The sequence below is a fragment of the Drosophila hydei genome, unplaced genomic scaffold, assembly GCF_003285905.1.
Source record: "Drosophila hydei strain 15085-1641.00,03,60 unplaced genomic scaffold, DhydRS2 tig00000001-arrow-pilon, whole genome shotgun sequence".
NCBI lineage: Eukaryota > Metazoa > Arthropoda > Insecta > Diptera > Drosophilidae > Drosophila > Drosophila hydei.
In genome coordinates this window covers 9220422-9242895 of record NW_022045643.1, presented here as the reverse complement: position 1 = coordinate 9242895, position 22474 = coordinate 9220422, and the positions used below count along the sequence as shown (strand labels likewise).

The 22474-nt window shown below is 37.5% G+C and overlaps 2 protein-coding genes across 2 annotated transcripts in view; both read left to right on the top strand.

The window, feature by feature from the left end:
- LOC111603338 (frizzled) overlaps nucleotides 1-22474 on the top strand; it is a 110642-nt gene that overhangs the window by 41639 nt on the left and 46529 nt on the right. Inside the window, exons 3-4 of the mRNA XM_023320875.2 lie at nucleotides 4450-4644; nucleotides 4720-4945. Coding sequence (XP_023176643.1) covers nucleotides 4450-4644; nucleotides 4720-4945 — 421 coding nt within the window. The remainder of the gene's footprint in view (nucleotides 1-4449; nucleotides 4645-4719; nucleotides 4946-22474) is intronic.
- On the top strand, nucleotides 19258-19748 carry LOC111603331 (uncharacterized histidine-rich protein DDB_G0274557). Its single transcript, XM_023320866.2, has one exon. The coding sequence runs from the start codon at nucleotides 19352-19354 to the stop codon at nucleotides 19619-19621; it is 270 nt and encodes an 89-aa protein (XP_023176634.2). The 5' UTR covers nucleotides 19258-19351; the 3' UTR covers nucleotides 19622-19748.

Sequence of the window (22474 nt, the reverse complement as noted above, 5' to 3'; positions counted from 1 at the left end):
GGGGGCTTAGTGTGCCAGAGTCTAGCTGAGCAGAGTATCAACTGGAATATAAACAAACACATTTATTTCAATTCCGCAAACGCAAACGTAAACGCAACTCAAACTAAAACCAAACAAATATTTTTTACTATGTAACCTGACTGTGAACTTTGCCGTTTGACTTTTGACAACCTGACAGATAAAATGCCGTGGAATCTGAGTCTCAAGCTAACGCCTGGAGACAACGAGAATGTCGCCCTGCGAGTGGGATATAGAGTGGTAGAAAACTGTCAACAATCAACACCTTTTTCATTAAACGCATTAGATGAGCATGGGCTGGGAATGAGATGAGAGACATGTCAAGCCATGACATTTGTTTTACAACGAAAGCGAAAAGGAAATGAATGGCGCTGTAATGGGCTCTCAATGAGTTGCCAATGGGAACCAGACCTGGGCTGGGCATGCAACCTACTAGAATAGTGTGACATACACATCGTAACACACGGCAAGTAGCGCTGATAATGTTGACAACAAATAAGCGAGCGGGCGACCCAGTCAGTCAGTCAGTCAGTCAGTCGGCATGTTGTTGACTTTGATGAGTTTTCTTAATTACAAAACCTGTAACAGAAGTTCACTGAGGCGCATGTTGACTGACTGGCAGACAGACAAGCGGGGCGGACACAGGATGTGTGCAAATATGCTCTGTCACGCTGACGAAAGTAACTGCAACCAGATCCTGAAGTTTTTAACAATATTTATATACATTTATATCTATATACACATAGGGCCCAGAGCCGAAAACCGTTTTTTGAATAAGCCTCTCGACTCTCGTTGTTTGACTGCCATTTGCATAAATATGTTGAAAATAATAATAAACATTTGTTAAATATGCACATTTAAATGACAACATAAACAATCTTTTTTCGTTTTATGTTTTTTAATCATTTAAGAGTTCGGACAAGCAACAACTATAGACTGTCCAATATATTTCTGTAAAACTAAAAACAGAATATCAAACGTAGCCGTAAACATTTACCACAATTTATGCCGCAATTATTTTTTTCAACAAATTCACAAAAAACCTGTGCAAAGCTTTATGCTAATCGCAGGCGCTGAAATTGATGATGACGCCGAAACACCCCCTAACTAAAATAAGTCAAAATGCTCCAGTTTTAAGTGTCGGACTAGAAGATACCCTGACCACGGTGAGGAGTAGCTGTGTGAATCATTCAATCTTATTCGCTTACAGTTGGGGAGAAACTTTATACGCAATAAATCTTGAAGCGTTCCAGAAATGACAAAATATCTAAAGTTTGATTTTGAATATTATTGGGAAATGAGAAAAATCGATGATATTAAATATCGATAAGTGAATGGGAATTCTCAGGTGAAGAGTCTTGCATCATTATGCTGTGCAGCACGTCTTCTTCTGTTTGTTACATACACGTTACCACAGCCAATATACCCTCACTCTCCGTTTTCAATGGATAGAGGGTATAACTATATAGGCCCCCTATAGCACCCCCACTTCCCTCCCTATTGTTGTTGTCTCTTTGGCAGTATGCAAATGACGTAGTCATTTGGTTTGAATTTTAAATAAAAAACGCTACAAACAAAACGTTAGAGCATAACGAAAAAGAATTTAATTTAATTTATGCAAAACTCACTGGACAAGAGTAAAGCAAAGCTGTGCGAGGGAGGGGGCAGTACGGTTTAGTTTTTGACTGTTTTTAATGACTAGTTTTAGAAAATTTATGAGCCGCAGCGGCGTTGAAATTGAAATTAAACATTAAATTTCGGCTTTTGGGAGAGGTGTGGTCACACTTTGCGTGGGCTGAATGGGCTTAATCCACTGGGAGTTGGCAACGAACAAAGATGGTGCTTAAAATTAACGCATTAAAGAGAGCTGACTTTAGGTGGTATTTAATAGGCTAAAAGAAGGCAAATAAAGTTGTTGACAACTGTGTGAGGGAAATCCAACACGCAATTGTATGGGAGAGAAAATGTAGAATAAAATAAGTAGAATGGAATTTGAAATGAAACTACATAATAAAAACAGTAAAATATTTTGGAGTAAGTAATAAATATAGAAGTATTATGTAAGTCAATTTAATAATATATTATAGTTAAATTAATGATAAAAATTAATTAAATAAAAAAACAATGTATTTTTATAGGAAAAACTCTATATCAATTTTGCTCAAAGTAAATACTGTTATTTTTTAACAAAATATCAAAGGATCATTAAAAAAAATTATTTTTTGATAAGCAAAGTTTCAAGAACAAGAACTTAGTCAGCAATAACATCAGAGAAATTTTTAAAATTTTTCCGAAAAACACAAATTTTCATTATGGTGAGTTCTTCAGCTTTTGCTGCCTCTCTGCAAGTGAACTTCCTTGACTGCTGTTCGTATCATGAACGTAGTTAAATGTCAGCCGGAAACTGAATAACTACGCCCCGTGTTTATCAAAGCGCAGCCCACGCCCATCACGACGATGAGAAGACAACAAGAGCCAAGCGCTGAAGCTCGAGTAACGCATAATTTTTGGCTTAGTCGCTTGCCAGAGATAGTGAGTAGGGGCTGGGTGGGGGAGGTGTAACTGTGGAGTAGTACCAAAGGGGAGCTGCGACTCTGATGACTGTTTCCGACTGTTTCGTTGGTTTGGCTTTCGCTTTGCCTTTGCGCTTGCTTATTTCAGTTCATTTGTAGCTACAATTTCAGCAGTCACACCTACAAGCGGCCACGCCCAACGCCCCTCACTACAAATGAACAGCATGCGTGGCATAACAAATTGCCAGCAGAGTGTGAGGTATATATATATACATACATCTGTATCTGTATATAATCTTGAAGTGGCAGAGCGAGCATCTAAAATAGACGTCGCGTAACCCTTGCCTTTTGCGGGACCTGTGTCTGCGCAATCCTTTTCCTGAATTGTTTGGCATAAATAAACAATTCAATTCAATTTTGTTGTGTGTCTGCATGTGTGTGTTTTTTCTGCTTTTTATATACCTTGTGTATGTCAACAAATGCGTTACAAAAACTCCCCCATACACAGAGAGACACAGACACACAGACACTCGAGCGCGCGCGCGCTCCACAAATCTCAGGCATAAATTTTGCATGTAAATGAGCTAGACGTTAAGACGTGGGCGGGAATTAGACATAGGCATGGCAGAACTATAACTTAAGACAGAAGAACGTTAGCTTGTGAAGAGTATATAGACAGCTCAGTAATACCCTGTAATTGTTAAACAAGAGGTCAAAGATATGCTTTGGGAAGTGTGTGAAGTGCAAAGAAAATTGGAGTGAAAAAGTGAAATTTTAAATGCGGTTTCTTTCTACTTATATGCTAGAATATTTTAAAAACGTTTCAAATAGTACAGTTACCTCTCGATTGGAATTTAGTAGGCCTTATAAAGGTTCTACACACAGTCAGACACATAACACATACAGACCCCATATACCCTAAAAGTGTTCTACACATATGAAAGCTAGAAAATTCATACAAATGAGAAGTTGCGCCTAGCGACAATTGGGTCGTGTGTTACACATCTATGAATAATTCAAATGTTTCTTGGTCGTAATAATAATAGCAGCACATTATGCAATGGAAAACAACTGCGGAGCAGTGCTGCAGAGCTCCACTGATAGTTTTGTAATGATCAAATTATATGGCTTTGCTTGGAGGGCACTGATTAGGCACGTTAGGGGCAAGAAGCAAGAGACAAGAGCCAAAAGATTTAAGGCTCAGTCCAGGCTTAGTTCAATGGTAATGAATTCATTTAAATTGTGCGTAATTAGCTGGCAAAAGCCAGAGGCAGAGCCACAGCCGCTGTCTTGGCTGATGGAAGATGAGAGTTAGCCAATTGCAGCTCTACTTTATGGCGGCTTATGTGTTGAATTGTGTGGGTGGGCTGAATTCAGTTGAGTTGCCTTTTGTGGCTCGTCAAAGTGGTTGAGCCATTTAATTGGAAATTGCCTTTAAAGCCTTACGAATTGTCAGGCAATTGTGGGTGTGTGTACAGCTCCCAAAGCAATGCGAAATAAAGCCTTATAGCATTATTAAATACAAAGTATTAAATACAAATATATATATATACATATATATATACAAATTGCTCTGGCTATGCCTAGTTAAATCGCGTCCTAAATGCCTGGGCTGGCCAAGGACTTGGCTGTAGTCTCATTAGGGCCAACTCGTTTAGCCAGAAACATGAGCTACAAATGAGCTCAGATCAAATAAATTGCACAACAATCAGCTAATGTGTAGTGCCTAATGACCAAGTCCCGAGACTCAGGCCTCAACTTCTCCCTCCAGCCAATGCCTAATGCATTTTTAAGCCAGTTGGCAATAAAATGAACGCAGCGGCATCTTTTCTTACATATTTATATAATTACAAAGTGATTTAATTGTAAAATGCATAATTAATATGTTTATTTAATTTTGTTGTTTTACTGACTGCAGGTGCTCACCTTTTTGATAGACTCGTCCCGCTTTCGTTATCCCGAGCGGGCGATCGTCTTTCTGGCCGTCTGCTATCTCGTCGTTGGCTGTGCCTATGTGGCCGGATTGGGTGCGGGCGATTCGGTGTCGTGCCGTGAGCCATTTCCGCCGCCAGTGAAGCTGGGCCGACTGCAGATGATGTCCACCATAACGCAGGTAAGTGTGGAGCAGGTGAAATGAATTTTATTTTTTATTAACCAACTTCCCTCTATCTGCCTCTCTCCTTGGCAGGGTCATCGCCAGACAACCTCCTGTACGGTATTATTCATGGCATTGTATTTTTGTTGCATGGCCGCGTTTGCTTGGTGGTCATGTTTGGCTTTCGCGTGGTTCCTGGCCGCTGGCCTTAAATGGGGCCACGAGGCAATTGAAAATAAATCTCATTTATTCCATTTGGTTGCCTGGGCGGTGCCCGCACTTCAAACCATATCCGTGCTGGCTCTGGCCAAAGTTGAAGGTAAGTGCGTCATCCAATGGCTTATTAATAATCTCATAAGACAAGAGGGAGGGAGAGAGACAGCTACAGTTACCGGAAGGCGAGTAGGAGAACAACATTGAACTTTAACCTGTGTAGTCCACTTGAGGCATATTATAAATTACCAGCACTTAATAGATACACAAACTAACCAAGCCCAAAGGCAATGCGGTCTCGGCTTTAGCCACAGCAACAACAGCAGCAGCCGTCAGTGTTCGTCATGTAAGACGAAACCGTCATTAGACATCATTTTGTGGCATTAACTGTATCTATTTCGATGCTGCAAAGCCCCAAGTAACAAACCCAAAGAACCCTATGAGCGGCAAAATAGTGGGAAGCAAAATAAAATATAGTACTCAAATATTTTATGTGGAAATCTGAAAAATAATATTAACAGATATTGAGTAAAGGAATTGAAATTGTAATAATTCTGAAATACTGATAAAGTAATATAAAATTCTAGGAATTCAATTTATATTTACTTGAGACTTAGAGTAGATATATAAGCCTTACACTGGATAGACTAGATAATTGCTGCTACCCTCAAATAGCTATAAATTATTTTTAAAAATGTTTAAATATTTTTTAATTCAGTTTTTTATTGAGCAAATAATATCATTAAATGTTTTAAATTTAATTTCCTTGAACAAATTTATAAAAGAATTCTTATTACAATTCAAAATATTTTATAAATAATTTTTTTCTGATTTATTTTTGATTAAGTTTCAATGCGTACAAATTTTAGAACTTAGTATTTTAGTTAATACATACATTTTTAAATTATGTGCCATATGCCATTTTTTCTGTTTCTTTTAAATTATATTTATTAATTATTAAATTATATTATTAATTAATTTATATTTCTGTAAAATAATTAATAATTAAAATAATTTTTTTTTTGTTCACAAATTGACATTTTTTGCCCATTGTACTTGGGCTTAGCAGACGGTGCGTGCCGCCCGTTTCACAGTCATTTTGTGGTTCATTTAAAAACGAGCTGAGCAGCCGGAAAGTTGATGTCCGCGATTTCTAAGCAATTTAATGACCTACGTGGTCGAAAGCCGACACGAAATAAATCTTGGCTAAGAAATGTAAAACAAAATGGTTGCTAAAATGGTCACGTTAAACTGCCGTAAAGAGGCGAATATATATATATTTTTTATGCGCTTACCTTTTAGCTAGACTTTTGGGGGTCAAAGCGGGAAGAGCAACTCGAGCATCTTTGCTTATCCGCTCAGCCTCAGCCATGTTTTTCTTATTTTTTTAGTATTTTTCCTGGAGAGCCGTTCACATTTTTGGTCTTAATTAGATTGCGGCTTAATGACTCAATTGTGTTTGGCATTACGGCGCATTAGAATTTAGCGCAGCTGAGACGATGTCGTTGTGGCTGCCGAAACAGAAGCTGAAGCTGAAGCTGAAGCTGATACCCCACACAAAGATATATATATATATATATACATATCCCTCCCCTTAACCCTTGTTAATTTGCAATGCGAATACGCATTCGGGCAGTAATTAAATACAGCACACCACATGATTATGGCTTGTTAGGCAAATCCAATGAAAGTGGAGAACACTCCGGCTGCAGCTTCTGGATGGCCACTTACGGCCATATATTGAACATTAACTGCCCGCTGTAAATGTCGAATGTAAAGTGAGCGAGGTTTTGGCACGGGCTTAACACCCGATAATTGCCTTCAATGCCGACGGCATTAGCAAGTGCACAAAACTACTCGTAAAACTAATTTAAACTGAGCGCATTGTTAAAGCTTCCGGGGCAATTAGTTGCATTTAATAGGCCGAAAGGGTATGCCCCAGATTTTTAATCAAGAAAATAGAATTTGGTCAAGGTTTATGGTATGGAAAAGGTTATATATTTGTATATTGTTTGTTTGTCTTGGCAGTGCGTATTCAAATTATTACCCATTAGAAAAGGTCTTCTGGTTATAATGGATCGACGCAAATGTATTTAACAGGCGATGGGAGACGTGGCAAGCCTCTTTAAAGGTGAGGAAGTCTAACCTATGTCCACTTTTGTTTGCCTTTCCGCTTGTCAATCTAACTGTCTATTTGAATTTAGATCCAACCTTGGTTATGCATTTGACATTGAAACGATAGAAGGTGCTTAAAAGTGTTATATATAGAAGGCTTCAATCTGCAGAGGGTACACTTAGTTCTCACTTAATCGAATCAAGTGTAAGATCTAGTTCAGAGAGGGACCTCCGGATGGAGCATATAAAGCCAAGTCAAATGGGCAGTAATGCAGAGCAGTGGAAGGCTTCTCTTATTCTTTTAATTGTAGAAAATATTTAAATAGTTCATGAGCTTATTAAGTAGAGTAATTATACTCATAAGGTTCAGCGATTGTTATAATAATGATCATAGTAATTGAAATAATTACCATATTGAGAAATATCATTACCTAATAACAACAATTTCAGTTACGTCAATAATAAAATAAATTATGTAAATTTCTGCAATTATGATCATTTTCAGAAACATGATTTAATTTCTTTACATAATATTCACAAATAAAGAACCCTTATGTCGTTAAAGTATTCTTTGATTGAGTCGGGTCCTACCATCTAGATAACTCTTAGTTTCTTTCATTGCAACTTTGAACATTTTATTTTCTTTACTATATATATATATATATATATATGAGTAAATAAACTTTTAAGGGAGATTCAAATGAAATCGTTTCCTTTATTAATTTTCCATTATTTTGCCTGCTTTTATATTGAAAAAGCTTTTGTAAAGTATTATATTTCTCATCTTTGCGGCCTTAGTGCATGTCTCACCGAAATGAGCTCATTGCAATTTCGCAAGTGCTGTGCAAACACAATCAAATATTTCCATTTAAACAGGCTTTCCTGTTACGCCCCCCGCATTCGCCACGCAACCCACGTTACACTACTCATACAGCAATGCAGACAGTCGCTAATGCATGCAAAATGGCAAAAGCCATAAAAAACATATTTTCGTTATATGCAAAAAAAATAAAAAAAGATGGAAAACATTAACAACGAGCCGAAACGATTTATGAAAATCTTTGCCGATGACTTAATGCACTGGGCACAGCGGGCTGAAGGGGATAAATGTCTTCGGCACTCCTTAAGAGACAAACAGAGCGAGAGGGAGAGATACTACATAACGGTAAAAGGCAAAGGCAGCCCATTCAGAAACCATTCAGCGACAATTAATGTTAAATTTAAAAATACATTATTTTAATGTGTCGTCAGCTGGTTGAGAGCTGTTGCCATTGCCTTTGCCCAAGAGGCGACGATGATGGCGTTCCGTAAACAGTGTCAGCCAACAGTTAGCAGCCAGCCAGCCAGCAGCTACCATCTTCCAGCTACCAACTTTGCCTAAAGCCTCGCCGCCTTTGGCTACGTGCATTGAATTTGTAATTTGCGCACGTTCGCAGCAAACATTGAATAATGCTCACAGATACGAATAGTCTGGCTGTCTGTATACCTTTACGCCTCTCTCCACCTTTCTCACCGTTCCCTCCTCTCTTGCCGGCACTTTTCGTTAAGTAAATAAACGTTACAGCGACAGACCCTGAGTTGGGGACACATCAATTTGTATTGACTGTGCAACGCGTTGGCAGCTCATTTGATGGATTTGCCATTTTGGGACAGCAAAAGCCTATGAATCACCTGCATAAATATATATATTCTCTCTCTCTCTCTCTCACACACAGGGAGATATTTCAATGCAAAAGCTAATATTTAATTTATGCTAAATGCCAATATGTATGTCCGTATGGGAGGCATAACAAACAGTGTTAAATTCTGCCCTGAGCTTTGCTGTCTCCAATTTTGGATTAGTTTTCAGTAGGATCTGCCGTAAACTCTATTTAATGTATTGAAAATATATATATTTTATTGTCACATGATGTACGAAAATGAGCCTAGGGCATTTTAAATAAATATCAAACTGTAGTAAGCCTGGTCAACAGTTGGCTTTCAAGTTCTTAACAATTTTATTTCATTCTCCGTCTTTTGCCTTTTACGCTTGTTAAAAAGAAGAAAGAAATATAAATCCATCTGTGACACAAAAATATGTAAATTAACAACAAGGCGCAGAGACGAATGAATGTGACTGCGACTGTGACTGCCAGCGTGAGCCGGAGAGGCAGAGAGGGGCAGAGGAGCTAGAGGAAAAAGCAGCCATTGAAAGAAAAGAAAATTAACAATTTGTTGCGCTTTTGCAATTTATATGCTGCAAGACAAAGTCGTGTTCCAGTTTGAGTTGTCTCTTTGGCAGGGCAGCAAATACCCTGCGGACAAGTGCTGAAGAGGTATGCATTGCTGTGCTGCTTGAAAGAATTGTAATTTATTATATAAAGTTCTGGTTGCCTAGGGTATTACCAAGTTCTATTAACAAGTTCTTTCACTTGTACATTTTCTTTCATTTGTCAAGCTATTATCGTAGAGAGTGAGTGAAAGAGAGAGGAAGAGAAAGAGAGAGGGAAAAATAATATAACCGACTAGCAGCTATGGAATTAACATAATTTATCCAGGCCTGGCCGGTTGCAAGACGACTTGTGGGACTTGGCTGAAGACTGGCATTGCATTAGCTAGCATTTGGCAGCGGGCAGCTCGGCGACGACGACGACGACTTATCGAGTGGCACAAAAAAAGCTGCGTATGAATGATTTATGATGTGGTGGGGCTGAGCAATTCGACAGTAGCTGGAGCCAAGATCAGCTGCACTAATGCATTGCGTCAGCAGAAATTTGCTAGGCAGCACTTTGTTAGCAGGAAATGCCTCAAAAGACGCGCACAAAATATCCTTAAAGCTCGAAAATCTAATAATCGGAGCAAATATAATCAAATAGTGAAAGCAAAGAATTTCACAAACGTTTTTCCGTACAGTTTCCAAGTAATCTTTTGCGCGATAGCAAAGCAAATGAATGAATTTCGCAATAAGAGAGCGAGAAAACGAATGTAATGAAATGCCAAACGAATTGCAAAACAAAGGAGCAGCAGGAGGTGGAGGCACATGGCACATGGCACATGGCACATGGCACATGCAGGTCACATACTCCATGACTAGTTCGCAGAACGATTGAGTGAGAAGCTTCCTCCTCCCGAACTGTGAGTAATTCGTGAGTGCAAAGACAATAGAAAACTATATGAATAGGTGAGCAAAAGACGCATGAGGAGTTGAAGGAATGAAGCAATGGATAATGGACAGCATTTTGAGAGTTGCATGTATAGAAAGAAAAAACACCAAAAACAATATTATGTGAATTAAAAATAAGTTCATGAAAATGCATATTAAATGGAATTTAAATAAAGAATGCACAAATAAAATCGAATTAATAGAGAAATATTTGAATTCCCTATTGAATTCTTAGACATAATTAGTACGAGCATATTACAAAAATGCAATAAAAATTAACATTAAAGTAAATTAAAAATAATATATTATTAATAATTAACACAATATATTATTTTAAATAATACCTAAAAAAAAAAAAATAAAGCTTATTTAAGCTTTAAATTTAAAAAATTACTACAAAATTAAAAAAGTATTTAATCTATTTTTTTAAATTTAAAGTAATGTTTAAATTTGATAAAATTTGCAAATATTCTACATTTTATTTAAATTTTAATCAATGAAAATTTTTTGTTAGTTTCGGAACTAAAAACAATATATAAAAATATAAATTTTTTTGAGTTAATATATATTTATTATAAATTTGCATTATACAATTTTCTTCACTTCCCACCAACTCAATTTTAGAGTAACCATATAAAGCACTCTTAGACTGACCATATTGATAAATTCGAAGTTTAAAAAAAAACGATGTTCTCTGGAGCAAAGGCAAAATTGAAACTTAAACAAAAGGGCAAAATTAACAAAGTTGCCAGTTGGCCAACAGCTCTTGACCAACTATCAGGACAACAAAAGCAATATCAACAGCAGCAACAATTGCTGCAACTTCAGCTAACAGCGGCAGCAACAACAATATGCGCCGTGGCATGCGGCAAAAGTTACGCGCACTTTGACGCGTAAAACCGGTAGCTAAAATGGCTGCCAACTACTGCGACGACTGGCGACAACAAAAAGCGTGAAGCGTGCGTGAGTCGCCAGCAGCAACAACGCCAGCAGCAGCAGCAGCAGCAGCAACAGATACGCAGTTGGAGATACAGCAATGTTGTAGCTACACTTGGCTACATGCGGTACACGCGGCTAGATGTTGCGATTGGCGTGGCTTCTGTTCAGCTTCGGCTTCAGCTTCAGCTTTAGTTTTCAAACTAACTTGTTGTTGTAGTTGTTGTTGTCATTAGAGCTGCTGCTGCTGCTGTCGTTGACATTGTTGTCTCCATATCTTTGATTACATTTACAATTTGGCGCTTGTCTAGCACTCTACATAAGGGTATTCACGATAAAACATTATGCGTATAGATGTGTATCTGAACTGGATACTCTATTAAACAGTTAGAGCATCAACAGTTCGACTAAGTTAAAAAGTATTTTATATTTTTGTATGGCTTTTTTATGTCCAGCTTTGTGCGGCTTCTGTATCTACATGAATTTTTTCATAGCTTTTTTCCTCTTGCAGATTATATGTTTGATTACAATTTCATATGTTTGTTTAGACAAAGGCATAGAGGGAAGTCTGTGGCTACGTGTTGCAGAAGGTGTTCGATTCCTGATTTACGAAATTTGCCAATTTGTTTGGGCAAATACTGAAATTCATTACATGGGAAAAATAAAATAAAATAACTTTGAAATTCTATTTAAATTTATTGCATGAATGCAAATTATTTTTAAGAGTCAAGGAAATGATAGAAGATGAATTATAACAAGGGGTAGAAAGATTAGTACAAATAGTAGATATATAATAAAAATAGAAATAAAAATATGACTAAGACATATGGATAAACTACAGTTGAAATTGTAATTACGTGTTAGAAGTACTTAGAATTAGTAATATAAAAATAAATATAAATAGTAGTAGTAGTATATTCGTAGAAGTAGTAGCAAGAGTAATAGAAAGAGTGGTCATAAGAGTATTAGTAATAAGTAGCAGTAGTAGTTGAAGTAGCAGTAGAACAAATAGTAGAAACCCAACTTTAGTTACTTGCTTCTCTCTTCAAGACCCTTAGAATAGGGTATTTTCTAGTCACCGGTTGCAGACTCCAATTTTGCTCTTAGCTGTATTTTTAATAAGTTTCCATTTTTGTTTATTTAAGTTATTTGTGGCTTCTGGCGAAGAGCTTAACTCTTGATTGAACATAGCAAATTTTGGTATCCACAATAATTATATAGAACAAAGAGATATTTTCGAATAGCGGTCGCTATCATTAGGGTCTCAAGATGTCGGCACTGGGTGTCCACTAATTAGTGGCAATTAAATTCATTAATTCGAATTAATATAATTTGAGAGAGCGTGAAAAAAAAGTAAAAAACTCAGACCTAGGCAAATGACAGAAAGGTTTTTCGCGCAACACTTCTTCTTATTGAATGCGCCCCAAAGGCAAGAGACCCAACCGTAAGCTCCGACCCGGACAGACCAGGCCAATGACCAGAAGGAAACAATGCCGCAAAGTGTGAAAAGCAATGTTAATGATGCTACATCTGAGAGACCCGAACAGACAGAGACTAATGAATGTGTTGCAGGTCGCTAAAAACAAGCTGTAAGTGTCTGATACGAAAAAAATTACTCAACTTTAGGATGAAGTTAAATGATTGGTATAAGTAGAGTAGCATTGTGTGTAGTAGGAGGAGAAGTAAAATTATGAGTATAAATAGTAGTAATAGTAATAGTAGTAGCAATAGAAGTATTGTTAAAAGTATTAGTAAAAGATGCAGAAATGCAACTAAAAGTATTAGTAAAAGGAGTAGAAGTGGATTTAAGAGTAATAGAAGGAGGAACTGCTAACGTATAGAATGTAAAATATTTTGCTTAGATTCGATTAATTAAATATTTCAAGCTTTTAATTGAAAGATAAGCTTAAAGAACAATTAAGTTTAATTTTGAAAGCCGTCAGTCCCTGCTCCCTCTTCGCCCTTCTCTCCATCTTTGGTAGTTTTTAAATTCAGATTTATTAATAATAATAAACAATTGAGATCTAATAAAACAATTGAACGTATTTGGCAAAGTTGTTTCACTCTGTTAAAACTCCAAGAGAATCGGGTATTAAATTCTCATAAAAGTTTAGCTAGAATATTTAAGTATATTTCCTTTGAATTACTAGAAAATATTTAGACTTTTATGTTTTGCGATTAGATTTAATAAGACAATTGAATTTCTTTTTGCAAACTCTCAGGCTGTCTCCCATTTTCACACACTCCGTCTCTTGACTAAAAGTCTAATAGAATCGAGCATTAGAGTCACATAAATGTTTTTTGGAACATTTTCGTTTTCACTCAAATTATTACCACATTTTGGTACTTGTCTACCATACGAGCGGCAGTTGCTTCGGCGGCAGTGGCAATGACTGTGGCAGTGGCGGCGGCGGCGGCTTATCGGCTTGCTGCTTGGTGGCGCCTCATGCTGTGCTGTTTATTTCTAATATCCTGCCGCCGTTGGCGACAATAAACACGCCCACATTGAATGCTTTTCTGAGCATCTCACGTAAAGCCCATAAAGCGCAGCGGTTGTTGCTGTCATTAAAATCTCTTCTTCTTTTTGTTTGGTTTCGTTTTTTTTCTTTTTCTTTTTCTCTGTGGCAGGTTTATGCTCGTATCGAGTAGAGGCCTTTCCTTCGATATGGGCCCGGGCTGTGGGCAATTCCAGCGCTTCCTGTGGCGCTGCCAGCACCTTTAACCCCTGATAGCCCAGCCGCCCAACCTTCGAGCACTTATAAGACATTGAAAGGGCTTGTGCCCTGAAAACTTCTCCCCTTTGTCTAATTTGATAAAATGAGAGTGACGAATCAAGCGAATCTTTTGCCATGTTTTTTCTTTGCGTTTCGGGCTTCTAAATTGCCTTTTTCCTTTTGTAGAAAGGGGCGTGGCAAGTGGTGCTGTGTAAAGTGCTGAAATCGCTGGCGGGCAGAGGATTCTGTTAGTCGAAAAATCCACTCGATTTCAATTGGGCGAGCGTAAAAGAAAATTCGAACTCTTGTTAATTACCAGAACTAAAACATTTTTCTTTTGCTTCATTCATGTCGTACGCATTCGTCGCTGTGTGGCTTTCATTATTGGCTTAGGCGAGGTGTGTGACTCGGCAGCTTGCCAGAGCTTTTGTTTAAATCCACTGCGAGCCATAAAAAAAGAAGAAATTTATTGGCACAACTTCCGAGAACGAGCAAAGTTTTTGCCAGGCCAACACCTTTCACATGTTACGGGCATGAAAAACTGCTGAAAGTTTTTCGCCTGGCATTTTTGCATGACGCGTTGAATAGTTACCTGCTGCACAGAGGTAATGGGTTAATTAAGGTTTTTGCCAGCCAAACTGATCGCCGACTGCACTGGGGGCTAATTATGTAGCATGAAATGTATGAAAAAGTGCAAGTAAATTGATTACAAATTGCAAAAGTTATGGACGGGCCATGGTCAATGACGTTGATATTTGAAAGGAAAGTGAGGTTAAGTTGCAGCATAATTGAGGTTAAGGTGAGCGTTCGTCAGAGTGTTCATGAAAGGAAAATTTAATTGAAATTGCATAAGTGAGTGAAATATAAAGAAAAAAGTTGTTAAATGAAAGCAGATTAAGTATTGAATGGCTTGTAGAGTAAAGCATCCTTAATGAAGTAGGTAAAATACAAATAATTAGTATTTTGCTAGATTTATCTAGTCAAGAATTTACTTAGCGATGTCGGTTTTTTATATGCAAATTGAGTTTCAATTGTTATAAATTATACAAAACTTTCTTAAGTTGTCTTCTTTTATATCGTATTCCGGTTTTGCTTGCCTTGGCTGTTGACTGACCGGCGCCAAATTATGTACAACATCCGACAATTGTGGATGGTGCGATAGCATATCATGGTCATACTTATAAACGCATCAAGAAATCAGGGAAAAAAGCGAAGAAAAATCATTGGTTATTGTTAATTTATTTCCTTTTTGGCTTTAGAATTTTATTTTATTGACTTTTGCTTGCGCTCCGTCGAACTGTGTGCGGACTGTGCGGACTCTACGGATGTGGCGTTTCCGTTGCCGCATGTGCCGCACACACGACCCAACTGCCGCACAAAAGGAGCTGCGGGTCAGCGGGCGGGAGACCGGCAGAGCTGCAGAGACAAGTGTGGCATCACCATCACATTCTTGTGTTCAACTCAACCATAAGTCGATACACTTGCCGCCCATTTCAATTCATTCATTTAGGCCATAAAGCGAACGCCCCTCATGTGTCGTCGATGCCCGACCAAGATGTCCTCGAGTTGAGCTTTGTTGTGGGTGGTGGGCTGACGGGGAAGGTACCAGACTACCCCCAAATCGATTTATGGGCATTTCCGGGTTGAAATCACTTAAAAGAACAGAAACGGGGTAGGCCGCTTGTTAGCTACACAGTCGGAGCGATGTCTTTTGTGCTCAGCCTTAAGGATCGCATTCATATGCACGCATGCCGCTGTCTCTTTCTTTTTGAAAGAGAAAATTTGCGCAAATTTGTTAGCTTTATAAAATAAATATTGCTGGGTTGAATTTTGAAGACTGGCTGGCGCGAGTCGCTTGACTTGAGGGGTTTGTTTTGAGACGCTTTTGACTCGCACAATCTACTTAGGACACAATGATTTCTGATGCCTTTTCAAAAGATTCTCCATCTGCGGTTTGTTTTTTTTTTTTTTTTTATTATTTTTGGTTGAGTCATCTATAGTTTGCTCCTCTCCTTTTTTTGCGCTCTGATTGAGTTATTGTTATCAGACTAATGGAAATTGTGCGGCCAAGGCTGAGTTGAATAGATAATTGAATAGGACTCGCCCTTCATTTTAGCTAAAGCTCTTTTGCTTTTGATGATTATATCTAGAGGGAACGAGGAGCGGCGCACTTAATTAGGCAAATTAGTAACTCGATAGACAGAAGAGGTTCCCTTCTCACATTCGAATACCAATACCAAGGAATGTGGGTTTCTGTTGAAATAGTCTCTTACCTAGGCACCCACATTTTAAATACGTTTTGCATTTTCGTTTCTGATATCAAATAATTTGTTTGCGGCTGACACACATATTTGTCTGCATCATAATTATTTATAGAGTTTTATGACTCGGCAGGACATAGTCGGAAAGTTTTCATTGCCCTTGTAGCACTTAGCAATAATGTTGTCTACGCAGTGGCTTTTGTCTACTTTAAACCCATTTGGCACATTGTATTTAACTCAAGTGCCACACAAATATGCGCACAAAAATTCTATACATAGACCGAAAGGAAGGACGACACTGCTCCCCGAACAGCTGCAGTCGCACTTTGTCAAGCCACCCGATTTTTGGCTTTATAATTTTGATGACTGTCATGTTTACACTTTCAATAAAAATGCTGTAGCTTAAAAGGAGGGCTGGGTGAAGGTTGGGTGCCAGAGCTGCCCCTAGCTGTGTCCGGAACCCTGGCCACAATTATGGCCTTTTAACCCTTTTGTCAACAACTTGAGTTTATTTGGACTTTATATGCACATGGTCCGGGCTCTTGTCGCCGTCGGGCTTAGCTGTCTGGGTTTTTAGCTGATGCTGGCCAAAAAATGCCTTTGAGCATTGTCATAAGCGAGTTTTCGCACCACCCTCACCTCGTCCACCCGCCTGGCCAGCATAATAATTTTATATGGTTTTTGGCTGAACATTTCTGCATAGTCAGGCAAGGATGCTGCGGCAAAAGAGCTTTGAACATTTTGTATGGCTTGTTACAGCAGACGAGAGCTCTGTCTGTCTCTCTGTCTGTCCGTCCTCAATTGCATATCAAATTTGCACTGATTCTAGTTGTTTTTGTTTTTTGTGAGCATGAGTCATGAGTCTCCGTCCCACCAGCCAAGCAAGTTCTCCTATTAACCACGCTGAACATACATACATCTCTTACATAGATAAGTATATAAATAAATGTATATTTTTATATTTGCATTTTTCTGTTGACATTTCATTATGCGTTGACAAATTACCCACCCTCATTATTAGGGGTTGCAATTCTGCTGATTTTTGCCAACTCACGTAATAAAAATAATAATAATAATAATATTTGGATTTGATTTTGCTTGGCAATCGAATGAAACCCCACAATAACCCCGACGCGTGTTTATAATTTACGATAATTGCGCTGACTTTTGACATTTTCAATTAATTTGAGTTGAGTTGAGTTGAGTCTGGGGCCCGTATGATTCGAATCCTGCACGACAACAACAACAACAACAACTTTTTCAACAGTTGTCGATATATTAATTAATTAGCCATATTTATGTAGAGGGTTTGGGGCTAAATTGTGTGGATGGAATTTGATTTTGTTTACCCGGCTCAAAGTAAAAGGTCGATTGAACTGCTCTGATTTGCTAGACTACTGAAATTTATGGGATTTGAGGCATTTGTTGCTTATAATTGGTTCGATTGCTGAGCATATTAAGCTTGCTGAAGTCAAGGGGCCGGCAAGCCGGCAAGAGCTCTTGGCCTGATTGTGGACGTAATGAGTTATTAGAATAACAATTTATATTATATTTATTCTCATTAAGTGACGAATACTTACTCATTATTATTTATATATATATTTTCCCTCATTTCTTATCTATTAGTTTACCTCTTTTCTACCATTTCTCGTAATTTAATTTAAACTCTAGAAAAACTCAGTTTCCAATTGAGTTTTCCTTACTTTGCGAGCTAATAAACCAGCTTTGCTCTGGCTATAGAAAGTTTGTCAAGTACTTTCCATAAAATCAAATTTATGCATTACCTGCAGTTCGCGGCATCTATTTGCCATTTCCCTTGGGTGTCTGATATTATCGCCCCTTTGGGTTCGGCTCACACTTTAAATAGGCATTAAATTGATACAGCAAAAAGTTTTCCGCTTTTTTTTTGTCGCAATTTTCCTTGGCGCACATTGCAACCCTCCCAATGGAGTTGCCAGCCCGTCGCACAGTCTAATCGCTTTATAACTTCTAACGCAGTTTATCTGCGCCGATGCTTTCTGGCACACCCGCTCTCGCGCCTCCACGAAGGGTTCAGCCAGGCAAAGTTATTGTTAAGTCTATGAGAACGTCGCTGGCACGCACTAAGCACTTGATATGACAACGTCCTCACTTTATCGCACCTCCTCCGCCCCCACCTCCTGCCGCACGCTGGCATCTGCTAAATCTCCATACAAAATGTTCACTCTTTCTGACTGCCTGCATCTAGAGTGTATATCGCGTGCTTTGTATTCTTTTTTCGCACTTTTTGCAATGGCCTCTCGGTATTTATAGCATTTCCAGTCTGTCTGGCATTCCTTTTGTCCGGACCAGCTATGCAGGCGGAAATTATTGTCGGCGACTTCTTGCATTTACTTTTTATACACAGTTTTTTATACCCTGAGACCAGTGAAAGTGCATAAATAGGGTATAGCAATGAGTAAATGTAAATATAATGAGGTGATTAAGTATTTCTTATAAAGTATGAACCTGATCGGCATAATGAGCTGATTGGCCGAGATATGTTTGGCAGTCCATCTCTATATATTATAATAATAATTATAATTGCTGAGCCATTGCTAAGAATAATTATAATACGCATGATGATGATAATGATATGATAATGATAATATAATCATAATAATAATAGTAATGATAATGAAATTGATTGATCAACATGATAATGATGATATTAATGCTTATGAATAACGCAATAAACATAATGCCAATGATAATAATGATTAGATTCAGGGTGCTTTTTAGTCGTGCACTCCCGCTTCTCAGCCAGTTTTTCTTTGCTCTTTTAGCAGATGCCAAAAAGTTTTCGACGCCGCTATACAAAAAGTTGCTACACTTTGTGGCATGTTTTCCATTTTTTCCACTTTTTACTCTGCTTGCATTTTCCATAAGTTTTGTCTGAAGCTTTTTTTCTCGTTTCTGGTTTGCGGAAAAAGCGTAAACAGATTTATTTATTTATATATTTATTTACCGCGATTAGTTGGCTACATTTTTTTTATGGCTATTCAATGGAGGGAAGTACCCCAAGCTGAATGGACTTACTCACCTGAACCTCAGATTAGCCCAGCCCTGAAGAAGATAAGAAATGTGTTATTATTTTTACAAGTCAATGAATCACAATGATTCATAATAAACGAAATGGCCAGGCGATAAGATAACTAACAACTCGTGTGCATCACCTACAAATGTTATCTGATAGGCAATCAACACTTTGCTCCCAGTATATATTGACAACTGCTGTTAGGAGTGGGCACAGTACAATTGTTTTGCTCGTGGAATTAAGAGCTCCAGTTAAGCAAAGGATTACAAGAAAATTAAAAGTGAAAATAATGCCGCCACCACATCACGACGACCGCCTCTTTGGCATCCATTTGGGATTGCACTTGGGACACCATCATAGTCACCATGGACACCATGGACACGGACATCCGCCGCCGCACCATCATCATCATCATCATCACGGACCACCACCGCCGCCGTTCTACGATCATCATCATCACCATCATCATCACGGTCCACCGCCACATCACGTACACCATGATTATCATCATGGCCACTATGAGCATCATCATCATGGACCACCACATCATCACTGCTAAGTGTTGACTTGGAATGCGATGGGCCACAAATTTATCTATTCTAACTATTGTGAACTGCCTGTGAAGTGAATTTACATACATGTAAATGTATACATTTAATCACGAATTTTATTTATTAAACACAAAATACAACTATATTTATATATGTAAAATATATATAAAAAAAATATATAAAAATAATATACAAAATATATATAAACAAAACCTAAAAAATAATTCTTTTATTGCTTTCAAGTTTTAGTGATTGAAAAGCGCTTAAGAGCACTGCAACAAAAATGAAAAACAAAAAAATTAAATATGTTTTCATCAAAAATATATATTATTGAAAACCAAAAAGTCAAACAAAATTATTAGTCATAACAAAAGTAATATATTTATAGAAATAATAGCTTACTAATTACTACAGCTGCCAAATAAAACGATAAATAATTAGTATATATTAATAGCAATTGTGAAATTAGAAAACTGCGCAAAAAGCTTATCGTATTTAAGGAAGATACTTGATATCTTATCATTTGTTAACGAAAAAAAAACATTAGACATAAAAAAGCACTAGCAATTTAATATTGGAGTCTAAAGGTTAAATAATGTTTATACACAAATATTTATGTATATATACATTTGTGTATATGTGTGCTATTTAACTAATAAGTTAAATAATTAAACCCAATAATGAAGAACAATGAGTCTAGTTCATGCTAACCACGCATGAAAGCGAATTAGTCGCAGTGACAATTCAATTAAGGTGGACCATGTGTGAACCCCCACGAGCTAATCGCGCACTAAGCGCATAAATATAAATGAAATTATATATCAATGAGCCATACAAATGTTGGCCAATTACAAGCCATTAGAACTGTTTGGCGCAAATTGCTAATTAGCTGCAAGCAACAAATGTGTAATTAACTACTTTTTATGCAAAGAGCAATAAAAAGGAGGGCAACTGTCATAAAGTGCAAAGTGTTGACCATAGACGAGTGGGACGTTGATTCGACACCTGGAAATATTGGTAATTAAAATTCGCCAGCTCGAATGTCTAGTCACTCGCCGTGGACGTTGTCTAATAATGTTGTAAAACATGTTGCTGTTAAATAAAGCGACAGACGCTTGAAAAAATATGTATACGCCCCGAAGGCAGCAGCAGGCGTTCAATTTTACAGCCTCTATTGACAGACGAAGACCGAAATAAATGGATAAAAACCAAAATATATTGTGGTTTATATGGAAACTCTTGATGACAGGCCGCGCTAATGGAATCGGTAGCATTTCTCAATCTGTCTGACTGTCAATTAAATATGAAAATTATTTTTGACCAACCCACCAGCTTGACTGCTTGCAAATTCTGAACAATCTCATGCGGCAGGCTTCAAATTGAAGGCTGCTAAAATGAATCTAGTTACACACACTCATACTCTATGCATAGACAATTAACGTCTCAATTCATAATTGTCATCGTATTTTTGTCGCTCTTAATTAAAAAAAAAAACTCAATTATTTGATATGCCCACTAATGGGGTTTGAATCTCCGCCAGTCCAAAAGCAAACGAGCTTTTGCTATATATCTTAATTGTTATTTGTATTTAATTATATGGCAAGTCAACAAAAAATTGCTTATAAATAGAAAACCATAAATGAACAGGCAATGAGTTTTGTGTTTTTGTTGATTAACGAGGAAATTGATGTATTGATTGATTGCGTAAAGCTTTCAAGTTTGACTCTGTTATCGTAAGCCATGGTAAACAAGTTAACCATATCTTATGTGTTTTAAGCTTGTTGTGGCACAAGTTGGCAGCGTCATAAAAGAGTTAAAGATAAGGCTACGGTAAATCATCGTGATTTACAATCAATAATACCTGTTTTTTAGCAAGATAATGAATATTCAATATTATATGACATTTTAAAGCTACATGTATAAGGCTAAAGATAAATAGGTTTGCTGGAAAAAATATATAGTTTCAAGTCTCATATCTCCTCGTATGTAATGTCTATAAAAATATAACAGTATCTATCTATTTATTCCAATTCCAATGACTAATAAATGCTTTTTTTCTTTTCCTTTCAGGTGTGTACTCCATAACAATATACGACTCAACAAATTCTTCTATAATAACACAGGCTAAAGTACTTAAGAAACATATAATTTCGGCACATACTTCATAATAATTTGTCTAGCTAGTGATCCTTACTTAAGTTAAACAATTTCTGCACAAACAGCCATAATCTAAGAACCATATCTCTAGCTATTAACATGCAGGAAATTTTGTCTGTAGTCAATGCCATCATTAGCGTAATAATGCCGCCGCACTGCAATCAAATTCGAGACCAATTTCAAGAATTCACAACTCACATTATGACATTTGACCAGCTGGGGGAGTGCACATAAAACAATTTAATAAACCCATGAAAAATCTAAAAATGCGATAAGTATGCCCACAACAGAAACTCAAACTCAAACTGGATACACATACACACATATGTGGTAATAAAAATTCCTTAAATAAACATATGAGGCGAGTGAACTAGTGAGAGGGGAAGAGTTCAGCGTAATGGGACAAAGCCATATCAAGTACGCGTGCTCGCAACTATCTGGCCAATGTAATCAGCCAAGAAGCTGAGACCCCAACAAAGATTTCAGACTACTAGTGAGAGAGAGAGAGAGAGAAATATAGAGAGACCCAAACGCAAGCGCTGCCGCGTAATGTCGCTTGTTAGTACTAATGATGGGTAACTTCTCGACATGCTCGCTTCTTGCGCCCCAATACGCCAGCAGATGCTTAGTTTTAATAAATAAACATATGCTCACATATACGATATGCAGATACTCTATAAGATCTGTTTGTAGATGCTGTGCGC

Coding starts and splice junctions, on each gene's coding strand:
- LOC111603331 (XM_023320866.2), top strand. CDS start 19,352: ATGCCGCCACCACATCACGACGACCGCCTCTTTGGCATCCATTTGGGA.